The 14,816-nt window shown below is 54.6% G+C and overlaps 1 protein-coding gene across 3 annotated transcripts in view; it reads left to right on the forward strand.

The window, feature by feature from the left end:
• LOC105994585 (twinfilin-2) overlaps window positions 1-14,816 on the forward strand; it is an 18,892-nt gene extending 4,076 nt beyond the window's left edge. The window contains exons 2-9 of one of the 3 annotated variants that reach the window (XM_013028170.1): window positions 2,081-2,158; window positions 4,072-4,250; window positions 5,117-5,212; window positions 5,382-5,486; window positions 5,589-5,714; window positions 6,876-7,026; window positions 7,138-7,259; window positions 11,571-14,816. In XM_013028170.1, coding sequence (XP_012883624.1) covers window positions 2,081-2,158; window positions 4,072-4,250; window positions 5,117-5,212; window positions 5,382-5,486; window positions 5,589-5,714; window positions 6,876-7,026; window positions 7,138-7,259; window positions 11,571-14,660 — 3,947 coding nt within the window. In that variant the 3' untranslated portion in view covers window positions 14,661-14,816. Of the gene's footprint in view, window positions 1-2,080; window positions 2,159-4,071; window positions 4,251-5,116; window positions 5,213-5,381; window positions 5,487-5,588; window positions 5,715-6,875; window positions 7,027-7,137; window positions 7,260-8,219; window positions 8,506-10,480; window positions 10,556-11,570 lie in introns of those variants that run through there. The other 2 variants (XM_013028169.1, XM_013028167.1) reach the window with 2 other exon arrangements.

Below are 14,816 nucleotides of genomic sequence, written 5' to 3' on the forward strand. Positions count from 1 at the left end.
GGGCTGGCTTTGAACCGTGATCCTCAGATCTCAGCCTCCTGAGTAGCTAGGATTACAGGCGTGAGCCACCAGCACCCGGCAAGATGGCATCTCTTAAGGGCCACTCTTCTTTCCAGAAAACCTTCCCTCTTTTTCCCCAGTCTAGGACTTGTCCCCTGTTCAGCTGCTCTGGGTGGGGCTGAGTGTGTGTTCTGAGGATCTGTGATTCTGTGTTTACGTTTTGTGTGTGTGTGTGTGTGTGTGTGTGTGTGTTTGAGAGAGAGAGACAGACAGAGAGAGAGAGAGAAGGCATGCGTGTTAGCAAAACTCAAGATTTTACCTGGGGTCTGAATATGTGGTTTAGTGGTAGAGTGCTTGCCTAGCATGCATGAGGCCTAGGGTTCAATTCCTCAGTACCACACACACACACACACACACACTCACACACAAATAGTAATTAAAAAAAAAAGATTTTGGGGCTGGGAAGGTGGCTCAGTGGTAGAGTGTTTGCCTTACATGAATATGAGGCCCTGGGTTTGATTCCTCAACACCACATAAACAGGAAAAGCCAGAAGTGGCGCTGTGGCTCAAGTGGTAGAGCGCTCGCCTTGAGCTGAAGAGCTGAGGGACAGCGCCCAGGCCCAGAGTTCAGGCCCCACGACTGACAAAAATAAAATAAATAAAATAAAAAGATTTTATCTGTATAGTGTTCCTATCTCTGAACAAAAATGCCTGCTGCTGGACACCGGTAGCTCACGCTTACTAGCTACTCCAGGAGGCTGAGATCCAAGGATCATGGTTCAAAGCCAGCCCCACCAGGAAAGTCTGTGAAACTTTTTTTTTTACTCCAGTCCTAGGGCTTTGAACTCAGGGCCTGGGTCCTGTCCCTGAGTCTGTTTGTCCTCAAGGCTAGCATTATACCACTTGAGCCACAGGGCCACTTCTGGCCTTTCTCTGTTTATGTGGTAGTAAGGAGTGGAACCCAGGGCTTCATGCATGCTAGGCAAACACTCTACCACTGAGCCACCTTCCCAGTCCCTCTTTGAAACTCTTAATCTCCAATTAATCACCAGAAGAAAAAAAGAAAAGCCAGAGGTGGAGCTGTGACTCAAATGGCAGAAGCACTAGCTTTTTCTTTTTTGTCAGTCGTGGGGCTTGAACTCTGGGCCTGGGCGCTGTCCCTCAGCTCTTCAGCTCAAGGCGAACGCTCTACCACTTGAGCCACAGCGCCACTTCCGGTTTTCTGGTGGTTCATTGGAGAAAAGAGTCTCACGGACTTTCCTGCTTGGGCTGGCTTTGAACTTTGATCCTCAGATCTCAGCTTCCTGAGTAGCTAGGATGACAGGCGTGAGCCACTGGCACCTTGCTAACAATAGCTTTTATGAAGCTCAGGGACTGCACCCAGGCCCTGAGTTCCAGCCCCCAGGACTGACACCAAAGAAACAAAAACAACAATACTTATGTTGATTAGTTGGGTGAGTGCTTATGAATAAGGACGTTCACATTTCCCCCTTTTAATAGACTTTTTTATTGTAAAAATACTGTACAGAGGGGTGACACTTACATGAGTAACTGTTATCAAGCATTGTTGCCTCCTCCTTTGTTTTTCCCTTACACATTTCCACTTTTCTCTGCCTCCCACCGGTGTGTATTACCATCATGTGTGGTAGACTGTGTGTGATTTGACAGTGTGTGTATATGTGTGTGTGACTGGATATCGTGTCCAATTGGAGAATTTGTCTGCTTCTGTATGGATATGTCATTACTGAATCTCAGATCGCCCCACGCCCCTTCCTCCTGGAAACAAGGGCCTGGTGTGGACTGTCCACTGTGGCCAGCTTGGCTGGTCCTAGCTGCTCTAGCTTGCCCATCCCCGCCCCTTCCCCACCCACCAGCACCCTCTGGGCCAAATCCGCCACCCGCCTGCCACTCCTGCTGGCTAAATTTGGGAGCTTGTGTTCAGTGGCTCAGATTCCCCAGTCACATGGGAAGATCGTTTTTAACCAGCCTTTCCCCAGCTCGGCCGCCAGACCCCATAGGACTCTCCTGCTCACTCTGCCCCACGCTCAAAACTCCCTCACCATGTTTCTTGTTCTCGTAGCCACTGAGGAGTTGAAGGAATTCTTTGCCAAGGCCCGGGCTGGCTCCATCCGACTCATTAAAGTGATCATTGAAGACGGTGAGTGTCTCCTGAGAGCTGGGACATAGGTTGGAGATTAGACCCTGTGGCTTCAAGATGTGGAGATGTGGATGCTGACTTCTCACCCCCACTGAAGACTCAGTTTCCCCATCTGGGGTTGTGACTGAGGCTACTCGGAGGGGGACGTTTCTTGGCGAGTGGGAATCCTGTGTGTGCCTGTTGGTTACTCTGTCATGCCCAGCCCTGTCTTGGAGTTCTCTCTCTCTCTTTTTGTTTTTGGCTGGTCGTGGGACTTGAACTCTAGGCCTGGGCGCTGTCCCTCAGATCTTCAGCTCAAGGCGAGCGCTCTACCATGTGAGCCACAGCGCCACTGCCGGTTTTCTGGTGGTTTATGGGAAATCAGAGTCTCATGGACTTTCCTGCCCAGGCTGGCTTTGAACCCTGATCCTCAGATCTCAGCCTCCTGAGTGGCTGGGATGACAGGCGTGAGCCACCAGTGCCCTGCTCTGGGGTTCTCTCTTATTTATTTATTTATTCCGATTTTGGGGCTTGAATTCAGGGTCTGGGCTCTGTCCCTAAGCCTCTTTGTGCTCAAGGCTAGCACTCTACCACTTGAGCCACAGTGCCACTTTCATTTTTTTTTTTGTCAGTGGTGGGGCTTGAACTCTGGGCCTGGGCGCTGTCCCTCAGCTCTTCAGCTCAAGACCTGTGCTCTACCCCTTGAGCCACAGCACCACTTCCAGTTTTCTGAGTGGTTCATCGGAGATAAAGAGTCTCACAGCCTCTCCTTCCCGGGCTGGCTTTGAACCTCGATCCTCAGATCTCAGCCTCCTGAGTAGCTAGGATGCCAGGCATGAGCCACCTTCGCCCAGCTGTCTTGGGATTCTCTCTAGCCTCCCCCTAAACCTAGAGATGGGCTTTGTCAGGTTTCTGGGTTGGGCAGGCCCGAGAGCTGCACGTGTTTGTGGGTGGCAGACTTAGTCTGGCATAAGGAGATAAGGTGATCCTTCCTTTGGGAAAATGCCCTGTCATGTGGGGAGAAGGGACAATGATCAGCTGGTTCTGACAACAGAATAGAAGGGGGGGAGAGGAATTCCAGGCTTGGCAGGGTCTTGGCCTTGATCCTGAGGACCTGTGAATCATACAGTAGGCTGGTGGGACTTGAGCTGAGATTTAGATTGGGGAGGGTTTGAGGATCAGGGTTCAAGCCAGGCTGGCGTGGGGGATTGAGTAAGAAGAACTCTCTTTCCCTCTTGCTTTCCATGCCAAGGGCCTATGTCTTCCAGTATGTGTGGGGGGGGGCATAGATCCTGGGAGACTGGGTGTGGACTGAGGACCCCCCCCCATCCCGTACCCTCCGCCTCGCTTCCCTTCCAACCTTCCAGTAGCCATGCTGTGGTGAATGACTCGGGTAGTCAGTGCACTCTGTCCGGGGCTGCTCAGCCAAGAGTTTACCGTGGGTTTTAGGTCCATAGTTGAGTGCTTGAAGACCTCCTGCTCTTTGGCCTTAGTTCTCAGCCCTCCCTGAGCAATCCCAGACCAGAAGGATTGTAAGCAGGTAGGAATCTGCAGGTGGGTTCATTCTGCAGCACCTAACAGAGTTAAGACCAGAGAGCCTGATTTTATTTCCCCCCGCCCAGGGAAGCTGTGAGTTCTACTTAGGTAAATATCCTGGGTAAAAAATGTGAGTAACAGGGGCTGGGAAGGTGGCTCAGTGGTAGAGCGCTTGCCTTGCATGCAGGAGGCCCTGGGTTCGATTCCTCAGCACCCCAGAAGCAGAAAAAGCCGGAAGTGGCGCTGTGGCTCAAGTGGTAGAGCGCTTGCCTTGAGCTGAAGAGCTGAGCGACAGCGCCCAGGCCCAGAGTTCAAGCCTCATGATGGGCTGAAACAAAAAATGGGTTGGGGGGAGATGGGAGATGGTCACTCCAGCTCACCCAGCCTCTGTCCCCCAGAGCAGCTTGTGCTGGGGGCCTCTCAGGAGCCGGTGGGTGGCTGGGACCAGGACTACGACAGAAGCGTGCTGCCACTGCTAGATGCCCAGCAGCCCTGCTACCTGCTCTTCCGTCTCGACTCCCAGAATGCACAGGGCTTCGAGTGGCTTTTTCTTGCCTGGTCACCTGACAATTCTCCTGTAAGTCTTTAGGGACCTCTGGAAAGCTACTGGGAAGGGGGGGAAGGAAGTTCAGCTAGACCCAAGTGGTTTAAAGAAAAGACTGTGCGGGCTGGGAAGGTGTCTCAGTGGTAAAGCGCTTGCCTAGCATGCATGAAGCCCTGGATTTGATTCCTCAGGACCGCAAACACAGAAAAAGAAAAAGCCAGAAGTGGCACTGTGGGCTCAAGTGGTAGAGTTGCTACCCTTGAGCCAAAGAAGCTCAAGGACAGTGCCCAGGCTCTGAGTTCAAGTCCCAGGACTGGCCAAAAAAGACTTTGCCCTATGCCAGGCCCCAATGGGCTCACATCTGTTATCCAAGCTACTCAGGAGGCTGAGCTCTGAGGATCACAGTTCAAAGCCAGCCCAGGCAGGAAAGTTCTGTGAGACTCTGATCTCCAAGGAAAACCAGAAGTGGCGCTGTGGCTCAAGTGGTAGAGCACTCGTGTGGAGCTGAAGAACTCAGGGATAACGCCCAGGCCCAGAGTTCAAGCCTCACAACTGACAAAAATAGAGAAGTAAATTGATTGATTGATTGATTGATTGATTAGCAAGTCTGATAGAGGACTCTGGAGCCTGGTCTCCCTTCAATCCCAGTGCAGGGCATCAGTCTGGCTCTGAGAAGCTGAGGTTGGGTTGGGTAAGAGCTCCCCCGTGCGGGCCGGATCTACCCTGCAGCAGCCTCAGCCCCACGCCGCGCCCCCTGCCGGCCGTGCGGGCACAATGCAATGGCCAGGTTCTCTTCCCAGGGCTCTGGGAAGGGTCTGTCCTCTGGGGAGGGTGGACTGTGGAGGATGGTGAGTGGGTCTCACAGTTTGCACCCCTCCTTTTTGCCCCCCCCTCCTCAGGTACGGCTGAAGATGCTGTACGCAGCCACACGAGCTACGGTGAAGAAGGAGTTTGGGGGTGGTCACATCAAAGATGAACTGTTTGGAACGGTGAAGGTCAGGGTCCCGGATGGCAGGGTGGAAGGTGAACAGGGCAAGCCTGGCCAAAGCTGGGCCAGGCTCTGGGGGGGGGGGGAGCTGGGGACATTGTGGAAATCCAGGAACTATTTATACGTCTATTTATACATCTGGGGTTCCCCGCTCCCCCCCCCACCAATCCATGCAGGATGACCTCTCCTTCGCTGGGTACCAGAAGCATCTGTCATCCTGCGCAGCACCAGCTCCGCTCACGTCAGCCGAGCGGGAGCTGCAGCAGATTCGCATCAATGAGGTGGGTGTGCCGGGTGGTGGTGTGGTTTTTTGGGGGGGGGCGAGGGGAGGGCAGGGAAGGGTGGGGAATCACATGACTCCCTCATCGTGGCTCTCCACCCAGGTGAAGACAGAGATCAGCGTAGAAAGCAAGCACCAGACCCTTCAGGGCCTTGCCTTCCCCCTGCAGCCCGAGGCCCAGCGGGCACTACAGCAACTCAAGCAGAAGACGGTCAACTATATCCAGCTGGTGGGCGTCCATGCCCCCCGCCCAGGCCCCGCCCCTTCCGGGTCATCTCTGTCTCCACCAGCCTCGGCTCTCTGTGTGCTGTGGAAACATCCCCTTCCCTCCTCCTCCTCCTCCTCCTCTTCCTCCTCCTCCTGGCATTCAGGGCCCAGCCCCGTGTGTATGGGGACCACTCTCTCCTCCCTCCATTTCCCCTCTGCACACATCCTCAACCAGCAGTTCAGCCCCAAGATACCTTCCTGCCCTCCTGGCCTCCTTCACCCATCCTCCTGTCTGTAGCCTCCCTGGTGCCCACTTTGGTCCAGGCTTCCTGAGGTCAAAGCCCCCTCCCCCCTACCCAGGGCTGAGAATTCTTCCTCTCCTTTTTTTGGGTCAGTCGTGGGGCTTGAACTCTGGGCCTGGGCGCTGTCCTTCAGCTCTTCAGCTCAAGGCGAGCGCTCTACCACTTGAGCCACAGCGCCACTTCTGGTTTTCTGGTGGTTAATGGAAATCAGAGTCTCACAGATGGTCCTGCCTGGGCTGGCTTTGAACTAAGATCCTCGGATCTCAGCCTCCTGAGTAGTTAGGATGAACAGGTGTGAGCCACCAGCACCTGGCACTTCCAGCTTTTTCTGTGGGTGTGGTACTGAGGATTCGAACCCAGGGTTTCATGCATGCTAGGCAAGCACTTTACCACTAAAGCTATATTTCCAGCCATAGACATTATTTATTATTATTATTTTTTTGTCAGTCATGGGACTTGAACTCTAGGCCTGGGCACAGACCTTCAGCTCTTCAGTTCAAGACCAACGCTCTACCACTTGAGCCACAGCTCCATGTCCAGTGTTCTAGCAGTTCATTGGAAATGAGAGTTTCACCGACTTTCCTGCCTGGGCTGGCTTCCAACCATGATCCTCAGATCTCAGCCTCCTGAGTAGCTAGGATTATAGACGGGAGCCACCATTGCCCATTTCCTTCTCTAGCAACCATAAAGGGGCAGAATGGGGGGTCGCTTCAGAGAGACGCCCCTTGTCCCCCCCATGGAAGGACAGCCATGAGGAGGGAGGTGCTGGAGGAAGGAGATGACCACTAGGCTACTCTTGCCAGCCAGTCCTATTATATCCGGACTTCCAGGGGGTAGCACCAGCGCCCGGCCAATGTCTCCCCTTCTCCCGCCCTCCACAGAAGCTGGACCTGGAGCGGGAAACCATCGAGTTGGTGCACACCCAGCCCACAGATGTGACCCAGCTGCCGTCCCGGGTGCCCCGAGACACAGCTCGTTACCACTTCTTCCTCTACAAGCATACCCACGAGGGGGACTTTCTTGAGTCTGTGGGTGAGTTGTGGGCAGACTGCTGCGGGCTCGGGCCCACGGCGGGGGGGCGGGGAGGGGGGGGAAGGGGGAGCAGATGCTCGCTCACCTCCCCTCCCCCACCCCCTTCTCCAGTGTTCATCTACTCCATGCCCGGGTATAAGTGCAGTATCAAAGAGCGCATGCTCTATTCGAGCTGCAAGAGCCGCCTCCTAGACTCCGTAGAGCAGGACTTCCAGCTGGAGATCTCCAAGAAGGTACACGGCCCTCCCCTGGGCTCTTGATCCCACTGCGGTGCAGGCTGCGAGAGTCCTGAATCAAACGTAGTCAGCCGGGCGCCGGTGGCTCACGCCTGTCATCCTAGCTACTCAGGGTGGCTGAGATCTGAGGGTCGCGGTTCAAAGCCAGCCCGGGCAGGAAACTCCGTGAGACTCTTATCTCCAATGAACCACTAGAAAAGGCTGGAAAGGGAGTTGTGGATCAAGTAGTAGAGCACAGGCTTTGAGCAAAAGAACCCAGGAACAGTACCTAGGCCCTGAGTATAAGCCCCAGTACCCCCCAAAAAATGTGGTATAGAATTTGGTGCTACTTGCTGGGCACCGATGACTCATTCCTGTCATCCTAGCTACTCAGGAAGCTGAGATCTGAAGATCATGGTTCGAAGCCAGCCCGGGCAGGAACATCCCTGAGACTGTTTTTGTTGTTGTTGTTGTTGGTCGTGGGGCTTGAACTCTGGTCCTGAGCGCTGTCCCTCAGCTCTTCAGCTCAAGACGAGCGCTCTACCACTTGAGCCACGGCACCACTTGTATTTTATTCTGCTTATGTGGTGCTGAGGAATCGAACCCAGGGCCTCATGCATGCGAGGCAAGCACTCTACCACCGAGCCACCTTCCCAGCCCCATGAGACTCATTATCTCCAGTGAACCAGCAGAAAACCAGAAGTAGTGCTGTGGCTCAAGTGGTAGAGCGCTCGCCTTGAGTTGAAGAGCTCAGGGACAGCGCCCAGGCCCAGAGTTCAAGCCCTACAACTGACCCCCCCCAAAGAAAGAAGTTGGTGCCCCTACAATCAGGGTGGGGGGGGGGCGGTTTGGACCCAAGGTCCAGGCCCACCTGCAGGAAAACAGAAAAGGTCCCCTAAAGCCGTGGTGGGAGAGATCAGAAGGGATGTCTCAGGGAGCGGTCAGTGTGGAGGTGATACCCATCTCTCCCTCCTGCAGATTGAGATTGGCGACGGGGCGGAGCTGACGGCCGAGTTCCTGTATGATGAAGTACACCCCAAGCTACACGCCTTCAAACAGGCCTTCGCCAAGCCCAGGGGCCCAGGAGGCAAGCGGGGGCACAAGCGCCTCATCCGAGGCCCGGGAGAGAACGGAGAAGACAGCTAGGCATCCAGACCTGGCTGTGGACTATGGAGTTGTCTGTCCCCATCCCCCTGATCCCCCTCCACCCCCCCCCCATCTCCCTCTTCCCAGCCTGGCTTTCAGGAAGTCCCGCCTTTGGGGGCGGGGCCAGGAGGGCTGAGGGCCACTAGGCTGCGCTGTCCCCTGCTTGTCATCTGTGTGCCCAGCGGGTCTGTGTAGGAGCCCTGCTGGCTGACTAAGGAGCCTGGTAGGGGTGAGGTACAGAAAGGGGGGAGACTCTGACATCCAGGGGGAGAAGGGACAGAGAATGGAGTCTGGGGTCCTGGTCCAGGTTAGAAAGCCCAATTTGGCAGCGGTGGGGTGGGGTCAAGTTAAGGGCTGGGCAAGGTCCTTGCAGGACAGGAGGATGGATTGAATGCTGTATTTTCTAAAGAATAAAGTATTTTTAAATCAACATCTCAGCCTGGCTCTGAGTGATGGGACCGCGCCTCTGGCCCTGAGAATTGGGGGGGACGGGGGAGCCTGTGTGACATTTCCCCAACACACCCCTCCACCCCCGAAACACAGCCTGAACGCAGACCTGCCCAGGTCCTGAGGTCAGTGGGAAATCTATCCTGGAGCACCTGTGCACTTCCCGTTCATGTCTTAGTTTTCTGTGATTACGGTTTAAAACAACAACAACAAAAAACACACTTAGAAACTTTAAAAAAAAAAAAAAAGTGAGGCGCTCGTGGCTCACGCCTGTCATCCTAGCTACTCAGGAGGCTGAGATCTGAGGATCGCAGTTCAAAGCCAGCAATGGGCAGGAAAGGCTGTGAGACTCTTATCTCCAATAAACCACCCAGAAAACCAGAAGTGGCGCTGTGGCTCAAGGGGTAGAGTGCTTGCCTTGAGCTGAAGAGCTGAGGGATAGCGCCCAGGCCCAGAGTTCAGGCCCCAGGACTGACAAAAAGATAAAAAGTGGGCTGAGAAGATGGCTCAGTGGTAGAGTGCTTGCCCAGTATGCATGAAGCCCTGAGCTCGATTCCTCAGTACCACATACACAGAAAAAGCCTGGAGTGGCGCTGTGGCTCAAGTGTTAGAGCACTAGCCTTGAGCCAAAGAAGCCCAGGGACAGTGCTCAGGCCCTGAGTTCAAGCCCCAGGACTGGCAAAAAAAAAAAGGAAGGAAAGAAGGAAGGAAGAAAGAAAGGAAGGAAGGAAAGAAAGAAAGAAAGACAGACAAGCATGCCAGGCACTGGTAGCTCACAGCTGTCATTCTAGCTATTCAGGAGGCTGAGATCTGAGGATCCCAGTTCAAAGCCAGCCTGGGCAGAAAAGTTCATCAGACTCATCTTCAATTAAAACTACTTAGAAAAAGCTGAAAATAGGGCTGGGGATGAGGCCTAGTGTTGCCTAGCATGCATGAAGCCCTGGGTTTGATTCCCCTGAACCACATACACAGAAAAGGCCAGAAAGGGCGCTGTGGCTCAAGTGGTAGAGCACTAGCTTTGAGCAAAAGCAGCTCAGGGACAGTGCCCAGGCCCTGAGTTCAAAGCCCAGGACTGGCAAAGAAAAAGAAAAAGCTGAAAATGGTGCTATAGCTCAAGTGGTAGAGCGCTAGCTTTGAGCAAAAGCAGCTCAGGGACAGCACCCAGGCCCTGAGTTCCAGCCCCACCTCCGCCAAAGAAAAGAAGAAGCCACACAGAGTCAGAGGATGGAAAGGGCAGATGTCCTGACAATATGAACAGACCTGGGGACAGGGGAGGGACCTAGTATGTGGTTTTAGCACCCAGCTCCCCCGAAACCTGATTTTCAGTGAAACCTAAGCTCTTGTTCCTCTCCAGATTTCTCCCCTTGCCCCCAACAGATGTATGAAGCCTTCTTGGGGCACGGGCTATCTGAGGGGAGGCGGGAGGGGGGGGCGTGCATGTAGAAAGAGGAAGGGGTACCAAGAGTGTCCCTGAGCCAACTAGCTATGCAAATGGCCCTGTGATTCATCATCGTCGGACACCTGCTCTGTCTGCCAGCCTATGTGTGTATGGCAGGGGTGGGGGGGCGGCGTTGTGGTAGAGAAAGCTAGCCTCTCAGTTTATAAGAGAAAGTCTCACTTCCTTTATCTGAGGGACCCTAGTGGAGGAACCAAATTTTCTGTCACTGCTTAGCCAGCCTGCCAGCGGGACCCACCATTATCACCTCTCCACTACTGACATGGTAGGTGGGACTGCCCGCCCCCCTCCCCCTCCCCCGGGGAAGATCGGTGGGGGTGGGGGGGACTGGGGGAGGGAGGGAGGAGATGGAGTTGGAGAGTTGATCTGGCAGCGGACAAGAACATTAGTGACTGTCGCCTGCCTCCCTGATCGCTGAGACTCTGCGCAGTCAGAGGCCTGGGATGTTCGTTGGTGATGGGATCCGGGGTTCCGTGGCCAGATGTGGCTGCCCAGGGCTAGTTGGGGGTGTGGGGGGGGAGACTCTGCCTTTTGCTGCCCGCGGAATCAATCCTCCGTTCTCTTCTGGCCCGCAGTAGATTGGGGCCTACTCTGGGCTGGGGACAGGAAGGGAAAAGGCCAGTAGAGTTCTTCTAGCAAGAAACACCTGCTTGTTTCTTGGTCAGGGGGAAGGAACGTGGAGGGATGAGAGGCTGGGGGCAGGGGCGGAGGATGGCAGTAGAGAGAGGATTTCAGGGGGGCCCTAGAGAAGGGAAAGTGGGGGGGGGACCTGGCTGCTTTCCTCAGGAGGAAAGAGAAGCCGCCGTGAGGAGAGAGACGGAGTCTGGGAGAAGCCAAGGCCTAGTTCTTGGGATTTTTTTTCTTTTAGTGCCAGAGCCAGGGTTTGAACTCAGGATCAAGATGTTGTCCCTTCGTTTTATTTGTTTTTGCCAGTCCTGGGGCTTGAACTCAGGGCCTGGGCGCTGTCCCTGAGCTTCTTTGGCTCAAGGCTAGCGCTCTACCACGTGAGCCACAGCGCCACTTCCGGCTTTTTCTGTGTCTGTGGTACTGAGGAATCGAACCCAGGGCCTCATGCATGCTAGGCAAGCTCTCTACCACTGAGCCACATCCCCCAGCCCCCTTTAGAAGGTCTTAAAGCATGGGAAAGGGGTTCAATAGCCAAGAGGCTCAGTGGGGAGGAGGGACAAGGTTTATTTAAAGACACCCCCCTCTTCCCCATGAGATGATACAGGTCCAGGTAGAGCTAGGCTGGGTACTCACACAGTCCCTGGCCCTGGCAGGATTCCTGCTACGGGGTCCAGTTCCCCTTGTCTCTCCTAGTACAGGCTGCCGTGCTGGCACAGGCCCTGGCTTTGGGGTCCCTGCCCGCCTTCATCCCCTGTGAATTCCAGCCCCAGGAAGGCCTGGTGAACTGCAACTGGCTTGTCTTGAAGTCTGTCCCCCACTTCTCTGCCACAGCCCCCCGCGACAACGTCACCAGCCTCTCATTGCTCTCCAATCGAATCCACCACCTGCACGACTCCGATTTCCTCCACTTTCCCAGCCTGCGCCGGCTGAACCTCAAATGGAATTGTCCCCCGCGGGGCCTGAGCCCCATGCGCTTTACCTGTCATATGACCATCGAACCCCACACCTTCCTGGCAGTGCCCACCCTGGAAGATCTCAACCTGAGCTACAATGGCATCACCACTATACCGGCCCTGCCCAAATCCCTGGTGAACCTGACCCTGAGTCATACCAACATCTTGGTGCTGGATTCATCCAGCCTGCCCGACCTACCAGCCCTGCGCACCCTCTTCATGGATGGTAACTGCTATTATAAGAACCCTTGCAGTGGGTCACTCGACGTGGCCCCTGGAGTCTTCTTGCGCATGAGCAATCTCACCCAGCTGTCACTCAAATACAACAACCTCACCCAGGTACCCCGATTCCTGCCCCCCAGCCTGCAATCTCTCCTGTTGTCTTACAACCGCATTGTCCAGCTGGGACCCCAAGATCTGGCCGGTCTGACTGCCTTGCGCATCCTGGATGTGGGGGGCAATTGTCGCCGTTGTGATCACGCCCGGAATCCTTGCATTGAATGTCCCCATGGATCTCTCTGGTTGCACAATGACACCTTTAGCCACCTGAGTCACCTCGAAGGCCTGGTGTTGAAGGACAGCTCTCTCCACAAGTTGAACCCCCAATGGTTCCAAGGGCTCCCTCACCTCTCCGTGTTGGATCTGAGTGAGAATTTTCTCTATGAATCCATCAATAAGACAACGGCTTTCCAAGGCCTAACGAAACTGCGGAAGCTCAACCTATCCTTTAATTACCGCAAGAGGGTATCCTTTGCTCAATTATGGCTGGCCCCTTCCTTTGGGAGCCTCACATCGCTGCAAGAACTGCACATGAATGGCATCTTCTTCCGATCGCTCAACGAACACACCCTAAAGCCTCTGGCCCAGCTCCCGGACCTCCGCACTCTGAGTCTACAGATGAATTTCATCAAACATGCCCAGCTCAGCATTTTCCAGCCCTTCCGACACCTGCGCTTGGTGGACCTGTCAGACAACCGGATTAGTAGCACGAACAAGATGGTAGCTACCACTGGAGAGATCGAGGCTGGAGAGCCATTCCAGCTGGGGTCTGAGAACTTCCTTCCAACCCCGCTGGACACCCCCAAACCTAAAACCTTTATATCCAGCTGCCCGAAGTCCAGATTCACCTTGGATCTCTCTCGGAACTATCTGGTGACAATCCAAGCCGAAATGTTTACCCACCTGTCATATCTCCAATGCCTGAGCCTAAGTCACAATTCCATAGCCCAGACGGTCAACGGCTCCCAGTTCACCCCTCTGGTCAATCTACGAGTTCTCGATCTGAGCCATAACAAGCTGGATTTGTATTATAGCCAATCGTTCAAGGAGTTACCCCAATTGGAGGCCCTGGACCTCAGCTTTAACAACGAGGCTTTTGGTATGCAAGGCATAGGCCATAATCTTAGCTTTGTGGCCTTCCTACCCCATCTACGCATCCTCAGCCTGGCATACAACGACATTAACAGCCGTGTATCACCCCAACTCCGCAGCACCTCACTCCACACCCTCGATTTCAGCGGCAATGTCGTGAGCCGTATGTGGGCCGAAGGAGATCTGTACCTCCGATTCTTCCAAGGCCTGAAAGTCCTACAACAGCTAGATCTGTCTAAGAACCAGCTACACACCCTTCTGCCCCGTACCTTGGACCATCTCCCCAAAAGCCTTAAGGTGCTACGTCTTCAGGATAATTTCTTGGCGTTTTTCAACTGGACTGGCCTGGATTGTTTGCCCAATCTGGAAGTTCTAGATCTAGCAGGGAACAAGCTGAAGGCTTTGTCAAATGACACGCACCTGAATAGCAGCCACCTGCAGGTATTAGACCTTAGCAACAACTTAATCACGTCTGTGGCCCCCGGCTTCTTCGTGCTGGCTGTACAACTTCAGAAACTCAATCTCAGCCACAATTACCTCAAGACGGTGGAGGCTTCCTGGTTCGGATCTTTGGCGAAAAACCTCCAAACCCTTGATGTACGCACCAACCCTTTACACTGTGCGTGCGGGGCCTGCTTTGTGGAGTTCTTATTGGAGATCCAACACGCTGTCCCAGGTCTGCCCAGTCAGGTAAAATGTGGCAGCCCCACCCAACTACAAGGTCTTAGCATCTTCGCGCAGGACCTGCGTCTCTGCCTGGATGAGACCGTCTCTTGGAATTGTTTTGGCTTCTCCCTGCTGGCTGTGACTCTGGGTATCACAGTCCCCATCCTCCAGCATGTGTACGGATGGGATCTCTGGTATTGTTTTTACCTCTGCCAGGCCTGGCTTCCCTGGAAGAGGCGATCTGGCGCTCACGCCTTGCCCTACGATGCATTTGTAGTGTTTGACAAGGCCCAGCCCGCCGTGGCCGACTGGGTGTACAATGAACTACGAGTCCAGCTAGAGGAGCGGCGTGGACGGCGGGCCCTACGCTTATGCCTGGAAGAACGGGATTGGCTCCCAGGCAAAACTCTCTTTGAGAACCTCTGGGCCTCCATCTACAGCAGCCGCAAGACCCTCTTTGTGTTGGCTCACACCGATCGCGTCAGTGGCCTCCTGCGTACCGGCTTCCTGCTGGTCCAGCAACGCCTGCTGGAGGACCGCAAGGACGTCGTGGTATTGGTCATCCTGCGTCCCGATGTCCACCGCTCCCGTTACGTGCAGCTGCGTCAGCGTCTGTGTCGTCAGAGCGTCCTCTTCTGGCCCCATCAGCCCAGTGGCCAGGGCAGCTTCTGGGCCCAACTGGCCACAGCGCTGACCAGGGACAACCGCCATTTCTATAACAGGAATTTCTGCCAGGGACCCACGGCGGAATAGTTCAAGGCAGGTGACAATCAAGGGAGAGTCACACTTGCACGCTGGGACTCCAGTAATGTCCAACTTATCTTGGCCAACTGCTCTACTGCTTTCCCTCCCCACCCCTGCTCATGCTGAGTATACTGCAGGTGCTTAATAAATGCTCCCAGACTGCTA

The sequence above is a fragment of the Dipodomys ordii genome, unplaced genomic scaffold (assembly GCF_000151885.1).
Source record: "Dipodomys ordii isolate 6190 unplaced genomic scaffold, Dord_2.0 Scaffold107, whole genome shotgun sequence".
Lineage (NCBI taxonomy): Eukaryota > Metazoa > Chordata > Mammalia > Rodentia > Heteromyidae > Dipodomys > Dipodomys ordii.